General features: G+C 32.9%; 2 protein-coding genes and 1 pseudogene across 3 annotated transcripts; 1 reads left to right on the top strand and 2 right to left on the bottom strand.

The window, feature by feature from the left end:
- The first annotated feature begins 3,566 nt into the window (after positions 1-3,566).
- On the top strand, positions 3,567-7,754 carry LOC145604970 (uncharacterized). Its single transcript, XM_081660966.1, has 8 exons — positions 3,567-3,688; positions 4,894-4,970; positions 5,342-5,528; positions 6,348-6,502; positions 6,758-6,901; positions 6,988-7,088; positions 7,192-7,339; positions 7,439-7,754. Exons 2-8 carry the CDS (start codon positions 4,902-4,904, stop codon positions 7,520-7,522), a joined length of 888 nt encoding a protein of 295 aa, XP_081517092.1. The 5' UTR covers positions 3,567-3,688; positions 4,894-4,901; the 3' UTR covers positions 7,523-7,754.
- Positions 7,755-7,931: 177 nt separating this feature from the next.
- LOC145604969 (cyprosin-like) lies at positions 7,932-11,862 on the bottom strand. The gene is made up of 13 exons (XM_081660965.1): positions 11,383-11,862; positions 10,723-10,783; positions 10,511-10,608; positions 10,312-10,424; positions 10,023-10,197; positions 9,874-9,913; positions 9,693-9,757; positions 9,436-9,549; positions 9,245-9,309; positions 8,736-8,895; positions 8,509-8,628; positions 8,328-8,413; positions 7,932-8,235 (listed from the first exon to the last, which is right to left on the bottom strand). The coding sequence occupies exons 1-13, from the start codon at positions 11,707-11,709 to the stop codon at positions 8,148-8,150; spliced, it is 1,512 nt and encodes a 503-aa protein (XP_081517091.1). The 5' UTR covers positions 11,710-11,862; the 3' UTR covers positions 7,932-8,147.
- A 157-nt stretch (positions 11,863-12,019) lies between these two features.
- On the bottom strand, positions 12,020-16,793 carry LOC145604968 (uncharacterized; annotated as a pseudogene). Its single transcript, XR_014104982.1, has 3 exons — positions 16,543-16,793; positions 16,013-16,181; positions 12,020-15,451 (listed from the first exon to the last, which is right to left on the bottom strand). The product of XR_014104982.1 is annotated as an uncharacterized LOC145604968 (transcript).
- Positions 16,794-18,544: the final 1,751 nt, after the last annotated feature.

The raw sequence follows: 18,544 nt of genomic DNA, 5'->3' as shown, positions 1-18,544 counted from the left end.
TAATAAGATTTATAAGTTGATTCAAACAAGATCCCACAAATGACTATGTTTTCCCTTTTGTATCACTGAAAATGATAAAAAGTGAATATGTGAATAGTATAAAAGTCATCAAACTATGCCACGTGTAAAAGAAAGAAGAAAGAATGTTATTAACAGTACACATGGCTAGTAAACTCAGATACACATTGTCAATAATTTCATTTAAATCATCTACTAATGGTACAACGTGTAAAATTAAATTTTTTTGTAATAAAAAAACAATTTTGTGTAATAAAAATCGCATTACCTAGTTGGTTACGGATCATATCACGATACCTTAATTCCTATTATGGATTAAAGTAGGTAAACAAAAAGATAGAATTAACAAGCACTAGTGCTAGTGAATATTGTGATAACTTAGACATGAACATTTAACACTACTTTTATCTATTCTACGTATGATTAGATTCACAACAATATCATTAGCACTTTTACAAGAACAAAATTACTTTTATACATGTGTAATAAATTAGCAATTTAAACATTTGTTCGTTCTACTTACTCTTTTAGGAATAATTTACAAATTCGATAGATCTTTTAAATGTACCACTATCAAATACATTGTATTAATTAAAGAAGTGTATAATATAATAATGCTTCTCGAAATATAAAAGTTGTTAGCAGTACATAATCTCTTTTCATAGTAATCAAGATCACAACGAAACTATTAATTTTAAATTAAGATATCTTTGCTTTTCTCATGTTTCTTAAGATTTCCTGCTGTAATCACGTTTATTAATTTTAATTAAAATCAGAAAGAATCACAAAACTTTAATGTATAATTATTCCATGGTTTTTGTTGGTTTGATTAAGACGAATTTTGCTTCTAAACGTGTGAATTTTTCTACCTAATTTGGTCATAAAGATGTTAATTAATGTATATTTTTAGTTTCTTGACAACTACAAAGTACTATGTATTATTCAGTACGTAGCATAAGTTAGCATGTATATGTTGATGAAATAATTCTAGATTCCAATATTAGTTACGGTGTTAGGTCTTAAGAAACTTCCTTCAAGATTTCAATGCATGTATCTAGCTATTGTTCTACGGGACTAAATTATTACAATGACTTTTTTATTTTTAATTTTTTGAAGGGAAAATTATTACAATGACTTCTTGACTTTAATCTTTTGAATTCGATCGAGTAGAATTAACAACACTAATATCTAGTAAAAAAAAGTCTAAAAAAACACCTAGCTAATTACTGGCTTACATTATAATTGTAGAATTTCGTAATTTTCCCCGAGTTGGAGTATTCTCCTAAATTAATTACAATATGTAGCACTCATAGAGTATAAACTTAATTTTATTTGGAGTACAACTAATCATAATCATACGTACTTGTTGAAATTGTCTTAATATACAATTTTCAGATACCTTATAATTTATATTTATTGATAATTAAAGTATTCCTACCATTGATAAATTATAAATATGGACACTAATAAAGTAGAGGGAGTAACTCTTAGTAAAGCCTTTTTTTTTTTTTTTTTTTCTTGAAACAAGATGGGAAATTTAGTACTTTACCAGGTTCAAGGGTTGGTAAGAAAGGGAAGGAATGTATGGGGAAAAAAAACTAATAACAACATGGCTCCGAGAGAGTTAGGGATAACTCAAGTGGTTAAAGCTTCAATTATGATTTTAAGAATTTTTGGGATCAATAATTCTCACCTCCGTCCTTGTGGCTCTCTAAACATAAAAAAAATGTTCCGAACAACCCTCTAACCCTCGGTATCCCACATAGCTATAGTATTGTACAAGATACAGAACACTCCAATATAGACATACTGTGATACATGCAAATGGGAGCAGTAGGTATTAGTTGGTCCCAAGACTAGCCAACTCTAGCTAGTCTCTCATTTTGAAAATGAACATTTAATATAACAAAAAATGAACATTTACTAGAAAAAAAAATCATTAATGAACATTTACTGGAATAAAAATGAACATTTTTGTTGGTTTCATGACCAGCCAACTACAATTGGTCCTTCATTTGAAAATGAACATTTAATATAATTATGATTGATTGAGCATATATTGGCATTGTACCTATTAATATTAAACTAGTTATGGGCCCGGGCGATGTCCCGGTCATTCAAAATTTATTATTTTAATAGAACTGTATACATTTTGGCTTGTTTGTCACTGACAGCATAAGTGGGTTTTTTATTTTTTATTATTATTATTTTTTTTAAAAGATGATAGTTTAAGAAGTTTGTTGTTTGTATGAGTTGGTTTGACTATAAAAAAAACTTTTTTGCATTATAATCAACTCTTTGTAAAATAAAAAATGATAAATCAAATCTTTATAAATTTAATGTCAAAATATATACTAATCCATAATGCACAAAAATCTTTTTCTCTAAAAAAAAAAAAAACAATTTTATGAATTAATGCACAAAATAAAGATGGAGTATGTTTAATTTCTTACAAACTTTATTATTGTGTAATTATTGAGGAGTTACGTTCCAAAGAAAGGTGTTATGCATATGAAGAGTTTATCAATCAAACTAAACATTAATACATAGAGGTTAATGCATGAAGTTTTTCAATTATTAATGATATGGTATGATTTGGCGACACGTCATATGCCAAATGGCAAAATTAGGGACACATGGCAAAACAACATGTCTTGCCATGAGTTTTAATTTGGCGACACGTCATATGCCAAATGGCAAAATTGGGGACACATGGCAAAACAACATGTCTTGCCATGAGTTTTAATAATATACTAGTTCAAAACCCGTGCTATGCACGATTTTGCAATAGTATTTCATTAATCGTTTAATAGAAACTGTACAAAATGAAATCATTATAACTACACAAAAAAAAAAAAATAATAAAAAAAGAAAAAAAATTACAATAAACATTGTGAATTTGTAGTATAATTAATGTATGTAAGATGAAAGGAGATAATAATTAAAAAAAAAAAAACTTTTTGATAATATCCTAAGTAGAGTATTTTATATTATTACGTACAGTACTAATTCAAATTACAAAATATAATGTTAAAACTTCTCCCTAACATATAGCAACAAACTTCTGTCAATGACAAATAACAAAAAAATAAATAAAGATAAATAAATAAATAAATAATTTGGCGGGAAAATTTTGTATAAGGTGGTGACACGTGTACTTAGGGGATAACTACGGGGATTACTTTAGTATAATAGTATAGATATTGATATAAAGTAGTATTGGTTTTGTTTTCTTGTATTTTTTTTTTTTTTTTTTTGGCTCCGTCAATCCGTCTCATGAAAAAAAAAAAAATCTGAAAATTTAACAGTTGCATAACTATAGCTTGTCAAAAAAAAAAACAGTTGCATAACTATAGAAGTAGTATGTCGGGGTAAGGTTTCAAAAAAAAATAAAATAAAAAATCTCGGGGCAACGCTTGAACTATTCATTAATGAATGATTAAATCCGCACTCAAGAGCCACCCTCACGTGGCCTCACCGCCTCTACGAGAGCATCGTAACATAGTGTTTGACAAACCCTTTTAACGTGCCAAATAATAAGATGGAAAACATGACTTGGAAAATACGAGTACAACATTTTCTGAAACGCAGAGTTTGAACAAATACACAGTCACAGCGTCTCAAAGAGAGAGAACGAGCAAGACGTTGGTCCTTGGTCGTCGCTCTTCTGGTAATTTTTATTTCTAATCTCCTAATTTTGTTTCTTTTACATCAATTTCTTCGAATTGTTAATTTGATTTTTCCCTAATTCTTGTGTATGATTGCGATCTGAAATTGTCAAATTTAGGGTTTTCCTCGACTACTATTACTTACTTAATTAGAAGCTGATTTATGCTTGATTTTGATTTTGATTTGTTGGCAGTTTTCGTCATAAAATTAGAATCTTTTTTTATTTGATTGGAGAATTGATGGGTTGAGTATTGATTTTACATCTTATAAAGTTGGTATTAGCAACAATAGCAAGTGGTTTGCTGAAAATTGAGGATATTTTTGAGAAATTTGATGGTATAATGTTGAAAATTATTAATAGAGTGAACACTGAAGAAAAATTAAACAATTTAAAAGAACTTTAGCTTTAAGCAGGGTTGTTTTATGTGTTTCTTCATGCTTTCTTTGTGCTTGAATACATATGAAGAACAGTATTAGACTGTGGAGGGGAATATTATGTTTTTTTCTGGGTATGGGAATCAAGTTTTGATCTTGATGCTAGATGGCATGAATCGTCGTGGGTAGATTGTATTGTGAATTGTGAGTGGATGGATAATTGGAGGTAATTATATGTTTGTGTTTTAATTCCAGCTCAGGGATACGACTGAGAACTGCCTATGATTATTGTAAATTGCGTGATTCAGTCGGTTGAGTGTTTGTGTGTGGAAGAAGTGGTTATGGATAACTTGTACTTGGAAAATTGAAATGTTTCTTATGTTATTTGAAATTGTAGGAGCAGTATGCTATGAAGCAGGATTTTCAATTAGGTTTTTCAACTGGAACCAAGTAATACCCTGCTTATCCAACCTGCATATGTTTAATACACATCTCCTTATTGTTGGTACTTGGTAGAATCTATGGTAGCTCTAGAAATTGACAATTGTATATGCGAAGCAAAAATCCATGGAATATGGTTATACAAGGACTTTTCATAGCTGTCGTCTGACTGGCAAATGTAATGATCTTAGAGAAACCATCTAGAAGTCTATTTACATTCCATTTTGGGACTAAGGGTTTGTTGTTGTTGGGTTCATATTCCATTCATTGCTTGTTATTGGTGGATGTTAAGAAGGTATTATTATTTTATATTGAAAGTGAAAACAGTACAACTTTGTCTGACAATAATTTTCACAGGAGTGAATTTCTTTGTATTTTGTTATGATACAGATACAAAAATGGATCGTAGATGGAAATACAGCGCAGCAGAGTCAAGCATGCGAGACAAAAAAAACAATAGGGAAGAGGTAAAGAATTTTGTCATATGAGGTTTAAATTGTTAGGGTATTTATTGTGCTCTGTTTTGACCCCACGTTGATTAACTACGACCTAAATCATGATTGATTATTCTTTATTTACACAAAGAGTCCAAGAACTGTGTCTAGATTCTTGATGACTTTTTAAGGACCACGGTTAATTTTTGTTGTGCCGCTTATATGAGTTATTAATTCCTAAGAATTGCTAACAGCTTAGTGAATACTGAAGACTTGATATCTGATTGAAAAATGTTGGTGTTTAGTGTCCTTTAGGTTGCTGCTGCATGTGCAGCAGATCCTTTTCTTCATGCTTCTGAGGGATCATTTTAAAATTTGAATTGTTGTTTCTAATTATTTACCAGGATTTATATGGTGATGATTTTCGTGAAGACTTTCGCTTGCCAATCAACCACAGGCCTACTGAAAATGTTGATTTAGATAATGTTGAACAAGCATCAGAGGACAGGAAAATGTCATCATCTAATGTTGGATTCAAGCTTCTTCAGAAAATGGGATGGAAAGGAAAGGGACTGGGAAAGGATGAACAGGGTATGTGTTCCTTCAGATGTACCAATTGTGTGTTTGTGTATGACTGTGTGTGTGTGTGTGTGTGTGTGTGTGTCTGTGTGTGATTCGACATCTGCATACTCCTTGCAGATCAATTCGCTATTTGAGTTACGAGTCTCATAAGTCATGAGAATTGATATGTCTACGATTGATGCTGGTGTATGCCTGTTAGGTGCTTAGGTCCTGTTCTTTACCTTAGAAAATAAAAATCTGGTTAAGGTGAAAAGAACAGCTCCTTAGTTATGATATGATTCATTAAGTTATACTGGTTTCAGATTTTTAAAGCTCCCATAAGTTCTGTTTCGGTGACATTTTTTTGCATGGAATGGATGAGAGCTTGTTGCAGATTTCTCTCTATTCCATGAACTAAGTAGAGATGTAATATATCATCTGTAACTTCCTTATTGCACAGCATCAATGATAGAGAAGTCTAGTCACAAATGGAGGAGAAAACGTTTTAGTGGCTCTTTATTAATTTCAGTCTTCCAGATGATAGCTTTGGTGCCGACTATTCTACCTGAAAAATGTAAATCTTAAGATGGTAGTTAAACTAGGCATGATATATTATAAATCTTATACTTTGTCAAAAGAAGAGACAACTACCGTTTTGATAATCATGACTCCAATTCCAAAGCACTTGGCATGATGGATAACATTTGAGGTTTTTAGCATCTAGAACTTTGTGCAGCAAATTTGTGGTTTTCTGAAATAATTTAATGCTCTGAAAAAGATTTGCCTTTTTGTCTGTCGAACTACTGCTGTTTGTCGAAGTAAGATTTTATTGTCCTTTGACCTCTTTAGGTATAACCGAGCCAATAAAATCGGGTATGAGAGATCCAAAGCTAGGGATTGGAAAGCAAGAAGAAGATGATTACTTTACGGCAGAAGAAAATATACAACGCAAAAAGCTTGAAATTGAGGTGGAGGAAACAGAAGAAGTTGCAAGAAAGAGAGAGGTATTCCATCATATTGTTAATTTAGTTTGTAGTTTCCCTAATGCAAGTAATAGAGTATAAGATGAAGTGGTTTGATTCATTACTTTTGTGAAACCTATATATATTAGCAGAAGGCAGCATATAGCATATATGCATGCCTTTTGAGGGGAATGTTATAGGATAAGCGAACATCCACTTTGGAAGCTCTTGAGAATTTCGTGCAGTTTTATTACCTGGTGGGTTCTTCTGCCTGCTTCGTGCACATATTGAAATCAGGTGTTGGCAGAACGGGAGCAGAAAATTCAGACTGAGGTGAAGGAAATACACAAAGTATTTTTCTGTGATCTGTGTAACAAACAATACAAGTTGGCTATGGAATTTGAAGCTCACCTGAGCTCCTATGATCACAATCACAGAAAGGTAAACAATGAATCCTGCATATATTTGATACATTGCACTTCATCTTTATGCTGGTTTCCCATTTTAATCTGTTATTGTGTTTTCAGCGATTTAAGGAGATGAGAGAGATGCATGGCAGCAATCGTGATGATCGGCTGAAGCGAGAACAACTACGACAAGAGAAGGAGATGGCCAAGTTTGCCCAAATGTAGGTTCTTGCAAGCTTTATTTATTTATTTATTTATTTTTAATATTGTTGATCAGCTATTTCTTATTATTATGTGACTTATACTAGATCTTTTGTTTATCAGTGCTGATGCTCGCAAGCAGCAGCAAACACAAGAGCAGGAGCAAGATCAGCCTGGAAGTACTCCAGCAAAAGCTGATACTGCACCTGTTGATATTGATCAAAGAAAAGCATTGAAGTTTGGCTTTTCAGCCAAAGGTGGCACATCTAAAGTATGTAAAATTGTTATATATTTGATACATTGCACTTCATCTCTGGTTAATTCCTAATATCCTTTATATGAAGTCTGAATCTGCTTTATATCTTGACAGAGCTCATTCAGTGGTGCTGCTAAGAAGCAAAAAGTACCAGTGGCCTCTATCTTTGGCAATGACAGTGATGAAGATCAGTCATAACGACTTTATATTGCAGTGGAGCAGATACATGGCTGTCTGAATGATGCTGATCAGATAACATTTTCCCCGCTTGTTTCAGTTTTTTCTTTTCCGTTGTGTGGGATTCAGAATACTAATACATGTGTGTGAGACAGAGTTTAGATATCATCAGTGAATGTTATTTTGCTGTTCTAATTGTTGTTGACTTCATCGAATCATGTGCCTTTCTGATATCCATATAGTTTGTTGCTGAGTTTGTTTTGCATCAAAATTACGAGTCCCTTTGTCCAAGATATAGCCACGGTCGTAAATACTTATATTATTCTGTCTGACCTGCCTTATCCAAAATTGGTCAGTAGAATGACTATACTAGAAAGGATAATCGGCTATATTATATGACTTCAGATGCAAAAATGATATGTTACCAGGGTAGGAAAGCAAGTAAATAGTGTAAACACCTCAGATATTATTTGTAGTATTTTACATTTATTAAATTATTAACAGCCCAAATCTGGAAACTACTCCGCAGTTGTTACAGTACTTGTTAAGCTGTAGCCGAAACTTAAAAAGATAAGGCGCTTCAGCCAATATTGGGCAGAAATGAAGATGCTTGAATACGGTTACAGAGATTACGACTTTTACGAGTCTAATAAACTGCTTCAGCAAAACCCACTCGTTGTTTGCTAAATTCAAAAACTGAATGGTAAACTCCCATGAATACATTTCCAAAGATCCTGTGTTGAAGGCAACAATCAGAAAATCTGTAGGAAAATCTTTTACATTCAGAAAAACAACACTTATATTATAGCTGGCAAGGTAAGCATACCATGATCCTGGAGGTGATGGTAGATCCACCGCAGAAAATTGGCTCTGGCAGGTCATTTTATTGTGCTGTCTAGTAGTACGAATGTACTGAAATTGAGGTTGATGAAACACAAATATAAGAAACAAAACATAGAGGCGCACCTTAACCCAAACTTTAAAAAAAAAACACGAACGAATCGTACCTGTTGAGGAGTGAATGGGAAAGGCTTATTTCCAACTGTGAATGTCAAGTTTGGCATGAATGGGATGTTGTCACAAGGAACTTCTACGTCTCCTTGAGGAGCCGGAAAGCTAAAGCATAGCTGCAAGGAGTAAAAACCAGATAATCAGATATTAATCCTATTATGGACGAAACACGAAACTTCAGAAGTTTAAATAAGCAGAAAGTAATCTGCAAAAAAATTATGACCTTTCTAACGTATCTCAATACTCCTTTCTTTGTTTTTCTCTGTTTCATCTGCTTCTGAATCCAAATAACTATTTTCTGACAGGCACTGCATAGCAAATCATCTGCAAATGATAAAAGTTTTTTGCTGTTTTTTCTTTCTTGAACTGTCTTGAGATTGTTCCTGCAGATCAGTTGAGTTATTGAATATGAACTCTTTGGTAGAACAAATCTGAAGTGCTTGCTTTGACGGTATAAAGTACTTTTTTAGCTAATCTTGCCAAACTGTCGCATAATCGTATCTAATAGTAGAAGAAAAGATCAGTGTATGCATTAGTGAAAGTTGTATCCTCATCTCTTTGGAATCAGTTAAGTTTCATGTAAGGGTTTTACAAGTGAAAACGAGGAAGCTGTACATGTGATTCTGTGGTCCTTATCTAAGTGATTCAATTCGTTTGCAAGTTTATCAAAACATTTTTTCTGAGTCCTTCATATTAATGCTGTCTACTTCAGACATTTGGGTTTTATATAACCTCATGTCCTGAGCTCCGTTGTTGAGGCACAAGCTGAGTTGCGAACATATATCATCAGGATTTACCTGCAGCATAGAATAAATCGATGTTTTAGTAGGTTACTAAAAACCTTCTCTAACCCCTTCCATGTATTGGGTGATTTAGATCAGAATGAACGAATTTAGAGGGATTTGAAGGGTAGGGAGAGAGACCCCTGATGCTAAAAGATTGTATATCGCCTCTCCATTGTGGGAGACTATTTCTTTGCATTCCTTGCTTTTGACACCTTTTGCTCCTATTGCGTGGTTGATCTCAATCACAATAACCTGAAAATTTACGAGAATTCAGAATAGTCTAATAAGTCCTAGTTATAGATAATATGGGGAGTGTGGATGGATGGAAGTGATATATGCAAGGGCATAAGATGTTCAATGCATTATATCAAATGGATGAAGTTGCGAAAGCATACAGAAGGGCCTGAAAGTAATGGTGATCCCGAGTCTAAAACAGCAGGACAGTCTTCCTGACAGTAGCCTATGTAATATGAACGGAAATTACAGAGTTAACAAGTTTATGATCAGATTTTTAGCTTAATGTAACTCATTGCAGATAATTTATATCTGAATAACATTATGATCGTTGAACTATACCAGATGATTGGTTACCAATGAAGAGTTCTCCGATTTCAATCTGAAGCCACGGTGAACAAAAACGCAAGTCATCAATACTGTATGTTCTGGAAATCCGGATTATATTCATGTTAATGCTGCATATTCCTTCTTTCCATTTACCAACTGACCTGCCATATACCATTCTGGTTCGGCGTCACAGGAACATAAACATGTTTTCCCTTGAAATGATTAGGATCAACTCCTCCAAAAACAACTTCTCCTCCTGATTCTGCTTCTGAATCTGTGTTAAACCAGATCGAGAAAACTTTCTTCTTTAGTAGTTTTTGTTCTTCCATTGTATTCCTGCATGACGATAGTATGTTGATGATGGCTTAACATGTTTACCATATAAAATAAGATCATGAAAAATATCATGTAAAAATTCGTAAGTTTTGAGTTGTTGATCATAATGTTTACCATATAAGATTCGCGTTCCCTTCTAAGTTATCTGGAAATGCAAGCCCTACTACACCATCAAATTTAGCATGTATCAATGTTATGCTTTCTTCACTTGTTACTTCGAAGATCATCTGCGTGCATAATTTTAGAAACTCGTCGTTAGGGCAAGCTTAGCAAAAATGTGGTAAAAGCATCAAAATTTGAAGTGGAAATATACTTGATTTTTGACAAGTAGACTGCCAATTTCAACATTATCCTGCCCAAGAAAACCATTGAGTTTTGCCTCTGTTCCATAAATAATTTCATGTGGTGAACCTGGAATAAAATGTCACATTAGTTGATACATCGTATTAATTATATCATGGTCCAAAATTATACGAAGTATGTCAATGAATCAAAGAAAATGAAGCATGCAAATTAAAGTGTTACCTATCTTTGTGTATGTACTTGAATGGCTTGAATCATATCTTGGATGAAATTGACAAGCCTCCTACAATGATATTATTGCTTAAGGAACTTTTTTTTGACATGAATTAATAATAGCTTAAGGTAAATATACATAGGATGCTTGTTTTTTTAGCAATATTAATACAAATAAATCATTATAATAGGGTTCCACAACTTTTCCATCACGTTTGTAAGTGAAAAGTGAAGTAAAAGTTGTGGAAAATAAAACGAGAAAAAATTAATTACGTAATTTATCCATATTTTTTCATTTTTACTTTTCCATACCTTTTCTTTTCAACAATCAAACATTACAAACAAAGAAATTTACATATTTACTCATCTTGTTTCCTCATTAAAGTGTGGTTTCCAATCACGTAATACATTTTAATTACACATACCTCTAAGATATTGATAAGAAATAAAATTGTTTAATCGCCATACAAAATTTCTTAAAAGCAAACTCCAACTACGTTGGGAATAGTGTAAGCAACTTACTTTCCCTATTTTGTTCTTCATGACTTTTTAATAAATCCCGCATTTCATATATGTCAACCAAATGATCACCAACTCGAACATTGTACAATTGTTATAAACACTTTATATCTACAAAATTTAAAAGCAAGTTTAATTCTTTGCACTTACAGAAGAATTGCACTTAGAAGATGGAACCCAAAGATATGAAACTGCAGTATCAAAAATGACAGCAAACTTTTGAGGTGGTGTGCCAATTCCAATTTCTCCATAAAATTGGGAATTCATGTAATTCTTCAAATATATAATATCTGCACGTTTTCCCACTTCATTTGTACCCAACTTTCTTGCAAATTTAATATTATTATAATTTGTTTCATGTTGTTGATCAACTCTTTTGAGACTGATTTTCACCAACCCATAAGTTGTTATTGGAAAAAAACAAAAACTTATTAATGCACAAAAACATAAAATTTGGGAGAAAATTTGAATGCCCATTTTTAATGGACACAGACTATTATAGAAATTTCATTAATATATTAAAATAAGATATATCTCATGCAAAATAATAAAAAAAAGGAATGAGACAATTTTGCAATTATAGAGTATAACAAGAAAATATCATAGAAATTTCGTAGAAATGGAATAATATGATTGTCAGAAAAACATTAGTAGATACAAATGGGGGAAATTACAACAATAAATACAAGGAGTATATATTGCAATATTGCATGGTCCAATTCCATACACTCAGATTTGTTGGAGATAAGGCTGTCTCTCTCAGGGGTACATACTTCGTCCCACCACCGAGTTATATTTTGATGTTATAAGAGCCACAAGTACAGGTTGAGAATTGATCACATGATCCCTTGAAATTAGGTGTGAAGCTCGAACCACTTAAACTATTCCTCGCTCTTTTCACCCCACCGATTTGATTGGCTTAGAATTTATGTAAAAGACCAAGTAATTTTTTTGGTTGGTAAGAAGATGAAGAGGCCAACCAGATAGATCGCCAATATGCAGATACTAACATACATGAACAAAGAAAATTGAAAATTGAAAATTGTTAAATCAATCGAAAAAACTTCTACTTGGAGCAGAAAATTGGTGTTATGTATTTCAGCATCAACAGGTTTCAGTGTTTCACTGATAGCCTCATAGTAAAGAGGAGCTGAAACGAAAGACTTTCATCGGACCAGAAAATGGATCACAGAGAATAATCTTACAGACGATAGTGATTTAAACTATCAGAATACACACAAGAGAACACAAGCCTTCACAGGATACCAAGACTATGAGTTCAAGAAGAACGCACAGACTTATAAAATATTCACAGAATTGCTTGGTTCAGTAAAAATAATTTAATCCTATACAGTAATCCTCGTCCAATTCAAGCAGAATTGGCATATTCTTGTATAATTAGCCAAAATTTATCCCGATTTATCCTCAAGAGTACATGTGAAGTTATGAAGGCAGTGAATTAAGCTTCTTTTCCATTTGTTTGGATCGACGAAGAGCATCCAGTGCCTCAGCTTGCTTCCCCGAGCGTTTCAGGTTTAGAGCCTTTACTTTTTCAGCCTTAATTTGGGCTTCCAGCTGAGTTCTCTCTTGATTGAAATTTTCATTCTTAATGGAGCTAGACGTGGGAAGCTCTGCCTTTACTGGGGTCTGTGAGACAACGTTATCACCTTGGAGACCAATTGCTTTAAGGGCCGATAAGAGCTGAGGGTCAAAAAGATCCTCAACAGTAGCATCACCAGCGGGTCCGTCATTCAACGTGGGAATGGTTGGATTAGGAGGACTAACTTCCTCGAGCTGGGCTTCAAGTTTCTTGGCTATTTCAAGTTCAGCATCTGCTTCTTCAGTTCTACCTTCTCTACGTAGCTTCAAACCATTCCGTTTGTGATTAAGGCACTCACGCTGTAATTTAAAACGCTCGTGGCTGGACATTGGTTTTGGGGCCACACGGGGAGGATCCCTTTCCTCAGGTTGGGTGGAAGTGGGTGTGCTATGCTCCTCCCTAGTAGTAGACACAACAGAAGACGAGACTTCCATGGGTACAGGATCAGCAGGATTCTGGGGTTTGCCATCCTCCAAATTTCTTTCCAACTGCTTTGCTTTCCTAAGCTCTTCTTTCGCTTCAGCCACTTTCCCCTCTTTTTTCAAAGCAAGTGCTTTCCTTTTGTGAGCAAGAATCTCTTGCTGCACTGGACTTTTTGGGTTTTCTGGCGAAACACTTGGGGAAAGGCTAGATCCATGAATAGCTGCCTGCACCACTTGGCGTTTATCTGAGGCATCATTGGCTTCAGCTGGTCTTTTGACAGGTGTTTGGTAAGTTCCTCTATCCACAGGCTCAGAATCTTCAGGCAGATTTCCTTGTATTGCGGCTTCAACCTTAGCCTGGCCTTCAGAGAAATTAGCCAGTATCTCTACTTTTGGTGCTTCCAGTTCAGCCAACTCTTCCTCCAATTTTTTTGCAATTTCAAGCATTTCTTCAGCCTCAGTCTCCTGTCCCTGACGTCTGAGGCCAGAGCCTTCCTCTTTAAACCTAAGAGCTCCCTCTGGATCTCAGATTTACTCTTTCTTTGTTTACCAATTGTATCAGTAGCTCTACTTTCCACCAAAGCCTCGGCCTTTTTATTGGATACCTCAGCAGAGGGCATCATACTTGCATTGTCTTCATCCTGCCAGCCTAAGTTCTTCAGGAGAGAAAGATATGCCGGATCATGCAAATCCTGTTCTGTCACATCACCGTGTTCATCCTCAGGAGCAAAAGAGGAAGATAAATCAAGGGGTTCAACTGCTGGCTCTGATACTTCATAGCCTACATTTAGTTGTGTGTCAACTCTACCAGGGTTATCCATCTCCTCTAGTTGCTGCTCAAGGACTTTTCCTTTCTTCAGTTCATTATCAGCCTCCTCTAGTTTCCCTTCCCTTCTTAAAGCAAGAGCTTTCTTTTTCAGGGCCAGAAGCTCCTTCTGAATCAAGAATCTACTCTTCACCGGTGGTTTTCTGTCGTTACTGGGAATTATGTTAGAAGTTCTAGCGTGCAATGCACCAGATTCATGATCTTTTTCGGCGCTGAAATCATGTGCGTCAGTGTTAACATCAAACTTTTCTAGGTCTTTTTCAAGAGCTTTGGCCCTCTTCAGCAGTGACATTGCCTCTGCCATATTCCCTGCTCGTTTCTGGCTTACAGCTTCTTTTTTCAACTTAAGGATCTCGTCTGAAAGTGCTTCTCTATCAACAGAAGTGGACGGGGGCACAATGTCATTAACTTGAGTAGGCTCCTCAGTCCAACCTAGCGATTGCAAGGCAGCAGCCATTTCTGGATCGTGTATGTCATCGTCTGTAACTTCAAAGTTCTCATCAATACCAACATCACCACCGAAGACTGAGAGATTACTCAAGTCAAATGCAGAATCCATATCAAAACCAGCAGAAAAATCCTTTTTTTCATCCTTATCTAAACTACGCATCAAAGCAGATAGCTCATCATCAGATTCATCAGCATCAGCCAAGAATTCCTGTTCCTCTAGTTCCTTCTCTAATATTTTTGCTCTCTTTAGTTCTTCCTTGGCTTCAGCAAGTTTCCCCTCACGCTTAAGCATGAGAGCCTTTTTCTTCAGGGCAATAACTTGAGTCTTGTCTAAACCAGAAGATACTTTACTGCGACTAGTATCACCAGAGTCCTGGATTAGATTAAAGAGCTCACCTTCTAAGCTAGTTGGGGCAGGGTTCTTACTAGCATCATGAATATCCACATCAGACCATCCAAGTTCTTTGAGTTCTGCTGTAAGATCATCCTTTTCCTTAATGTTAGTGGACTTATCTCTTTTACCTGATTCAGGAGGTGTGCCTTGGTTTTTCTGTGTCTCAGACGAGCTCCTAGAAGTCAAAGCCTTTTTCCTATTCTTCCTCAACTGGAGTTCCAAAGAAGCTGCTTGACGCTCAAGTTCCTTTGCCCTTTTAAAGGCTTTAAGAGCTTCAGCTGATTTTCCTTCTCCCTTGAGGGTCTTATAATTGTTCTTTTCATCCAAAGCTTGTTGGCGCAATTCTTCAGGGGTGGCAGAATCTATCTCACTATTACTGCCATTAGATGCATTACCAAGCAGATCTACATCCTCATCTTGGCTAGCAATTTCCTTACCAGATCCCATATTAGCAGATTCTTTCCCATCATTCATCAAAATATCATTCATAACTTCATCCACACTCCTTGATGCAACTTTTGAGGATCCTGTTCACAGGCAATCGACATTAGCTGAAAACACACCTTTAAGCACCTGTTTGAAAAGGCCAGAAAGAACCTCCGACGAAACATAGTACTTCACTACTTATCGTTTTATGGAACAAATTCAAATTTGAATCACAATTCACAGTTGAATTTGTACTAAACATATAGCTAATAGAGGATACATAAGGTTAAGCCACAACATTGTTTAAACAATATCTCATCAGACTGTCCATGAAATTCTACATTGTTGTGACCCAAAACAGCTTCTTAGCAGTTAGCATACAGGTATTTCACCCCCTTCTTACTCAGCAGGAAGGACAACGCATTTGATAAATCTAGTATAGTATGTTATGGTATAATGTTAAAGCGCCTCATCAAAGTCACTATGGCAATTATGCTAACATCTAACCTTCCGCCCCCTCCTCCCTAAACCCCGAATAAATAAAAACTCGATTTTAAGAGAGCCTTGCCACAGGCATGCCAATAACAAATGCAAAGCAACACAACTATCAAAACGAAGAAAACACCAATCCTACTCTAGTTTCATATATGCAATAAGCATACCTTTTCCAGCTCGATTCTTATGTCCATGCCGTAGCTCAAACCGAGCAGACTCCTCTAATTTCTTACAAGCTTCACATATACGAACCGGGGAATCGCCTTGTCCCCGCAACACCATTCGACTCTGAGTGCAACTATTGCAAAACAATCCTCCACATCTTCGACAATGATGCTGGAATCAAAATTACAACAACACCCCACTTCAAAATAATGATCAACAAAGCTGATAACCTATATAACCTTAAACATCAAATACAGAATTACAGATAATACAAGTCATTAATTTTAATGTTCAAAACAACACATAATTAACAACTGGGTATATCAATTATCATCAAACAAACATCAAAATCATTGAAATTAATAAATTACATAGGATCATATCCAATTTCATCAAATTCAACAAGAATAATCCTAATTTGGGAAATACCCACATCAAAAATTCAAACATAAACAGTTAAACACCAAAGAAAATCGTGAAAAACATTCAAACAACATAACAAATTAGAATAATCGAATGAAAAGATAAGAACCTTGCGATTGAGGAAAGTGAACTGGGAAGAGCAAGATTGGCAATGAGAAGCATCTAGAACCCAAGTATTACCCCGTAAAGAGGGTTTTGGAGGTAATCCAATCTTCTCTAACATCTTTGTTGGTCAAAGGAGAGAAAAGGGAAAAGGGTACTATGTGCAGGTTTGGCACTGTGCAACTTCGCGAGATCTAACTTGTAATGCTTATCAATGGACTTTTCTCTTTCTTTCTTTCTCGTCTGCCTTTTTTTTTTTTTTTTTTTTTTTGGGTCTTTGGTTTCCTGTGGGACTCTGGTGAGTCTAGACGTCTAGTCTTTGAGAGCTGTGGGTGTAGGAGACTCGGTCACTCGGACCACAAGGTGCCCATAAGGTGCCCATACACAAACCGGTTGGTCGCTATGGTTTGATCAGGTTTAACTTGGATGATTTTGAATTCGGATTTATTTGTTAGACAAAATGACATATGTAGAACAAACGTTACAAAGCAATCACCTTGGGCCTTGTTTGGATTAACACTTTATTATGGATTCTTATTTTTATTGAACATAAATTATTTTTGCTGAGCTGATATTAATTTTATTGATTCTCTATTACTTCGTATATTTTAGACTACTACGTATAAAATTACCAATTTTTACAGAATTGATATTTGTTTTACTCAGTTAATTGTCATTCTAAATTGAACTTATTTTTGTAAAGTGAAAAGAACAAGGTCTTATGGATTACTTAAAATCTAAATGCAACTTTATTTGAACTGGTTTAGTTGGGTTTTTTTTTTTTTTTTTTTTAATGAAGTTATTCATTTCATATCTAATTAGATTTCGGAAAATTTGTAAATTACTATCTCAAAAAGAGGGTTTTTGTGAATTACTATCCCTAAAAAAAGTTGTTAATTACTACCCTAAAACTAATCTATATCTATACTTAGTATTTAAAAAGGCAAACCAAAAAAGACATATGTCATCTTTCTATTACACTTCTCTATTATTTTCTTCAACTTAATGTGCCACATGTCGTTTTATATTATTAATTATTAATTACTGATTATTAATTATCAATTATCAATTACTAATTACAAATTAATAATTAATTATTAATTAATTACCAATTATTAATTACATTATTAATTATCAATTATCAATTACTAATTACAAATTAATTATTAATAATTATTATTAATAATTATTATTAATTATTAATTACTAATTATTAATTAATAATTATTAATTATTAATTATTAATAATTATTATTAATTATTAATTATTAATTATTAATTATTAATTATTAATTATTAATTATTAATTATTAATTATTAATTATTAATTATTAATTATTAATTATTAATTATTAATTATTAATTATTAATTATTAATTATTAATTATTAATTATTAATTATTAATTATTAATTATTAATTATTAATTATTAATTATTAATTATTAATTATTAATTATTAATTATTAATTATTAATTATTAATTATTAATTATTAATTATTAATTATTAATTATTAATTATTAATTATTAATTATTAATTATTAATTATTAATTATTAATTATTAATTATTAATTATTAATTATTAATTATTAATTATTAATTATTAATTATTAATTATTAATTATTAATTATTAATTATTAATTATTAATTATTAATTATTAATTATTAATTATTAATTATTAATTATTAATTATTAATTATTAATTATTAATTATTAATTATTAATTATTAATTATTAATTATTAATTATTAATTATTAATTATTAATTATTAATTATTAATTATTAATTATTAATTATTAATTATTAATTATTAATTATTAATTATTAATTATTAATTATTAATTATTAATTATTAATTATTAATTATTAATTATTAATTATTAATTATTAATTATTAATTATTAATTATTAATTATTAATTATTAATTATTAATTATTAATTATTAATTATTAATTATTAATTATTAATTATTAATTATTAATTATTAATTATTAATTATTAATT

Source organism: Chenopodium album, chromosome 22, assembly GCF_948465745.1.
Source record: "Chenopodium album chromosome 22, dcCheAlbu1.1, whole genome shotgun sequence".
In the NCBI taxonomy this organism is placed as follows: Eukaryota; Viridiplantae; Streptophyta; class Magnoliopsida; order Caryophyllales; family Amaranthaceae; genus Chenopodium; species Chenopodium album.
The sequence above is the reverse complement of the archived record's forward strand: the minus strand, read 5'-3'. Positions and strand labels throughout refer to the sequence as shown.

Excerpts from the sequence above, each read along its gene's own strand:
- LOC145604969 (XM_081660965.1), bottom strand. The coding sequence starts at position 11,709 with ATGGGCATTCAAATTTTCTCCCAAATTTTATGTTTTTGTGCATTAATA. Across the intron at positions 8,896-9,244 it reads AACGGAGCTCAGGACATGAG|GAACAATCTCAAGACAGTTC; the intron begins GTTATATAAAAC and ends ACTGATCTGCAG. Across the intron at positions 8,236-8,327 it reads CCATCACCTCCAGGATCATG|GATCTTTGGAAATGTATTCA; the intron begins GTATGCTTACCT and ends CCTTCAACACAG.
- LOC145604970 (XM_081660966.1), top strand. The coding sequence starts at position 4,902 with ATGGATCGTAGATGGAAATACAGCGCAGCAGAGTCAAGCATGCGAGAC. Across the intron at positions 4,971-5,341 it reads AAAAAAACAATAGGGAAGAG|GATTTATATGGTGATGATTT; the intron begins GTAAAGAATTTT and ends ATTATTTACCAG. Across the intron at positions 7,340-7,438 it reads CCAAAGGTGGCACATCTAAA|AGCTCATTCAGTGGTGCTGC; the intron begins GTATGTAAAATT and ends ATATCTTGACAG.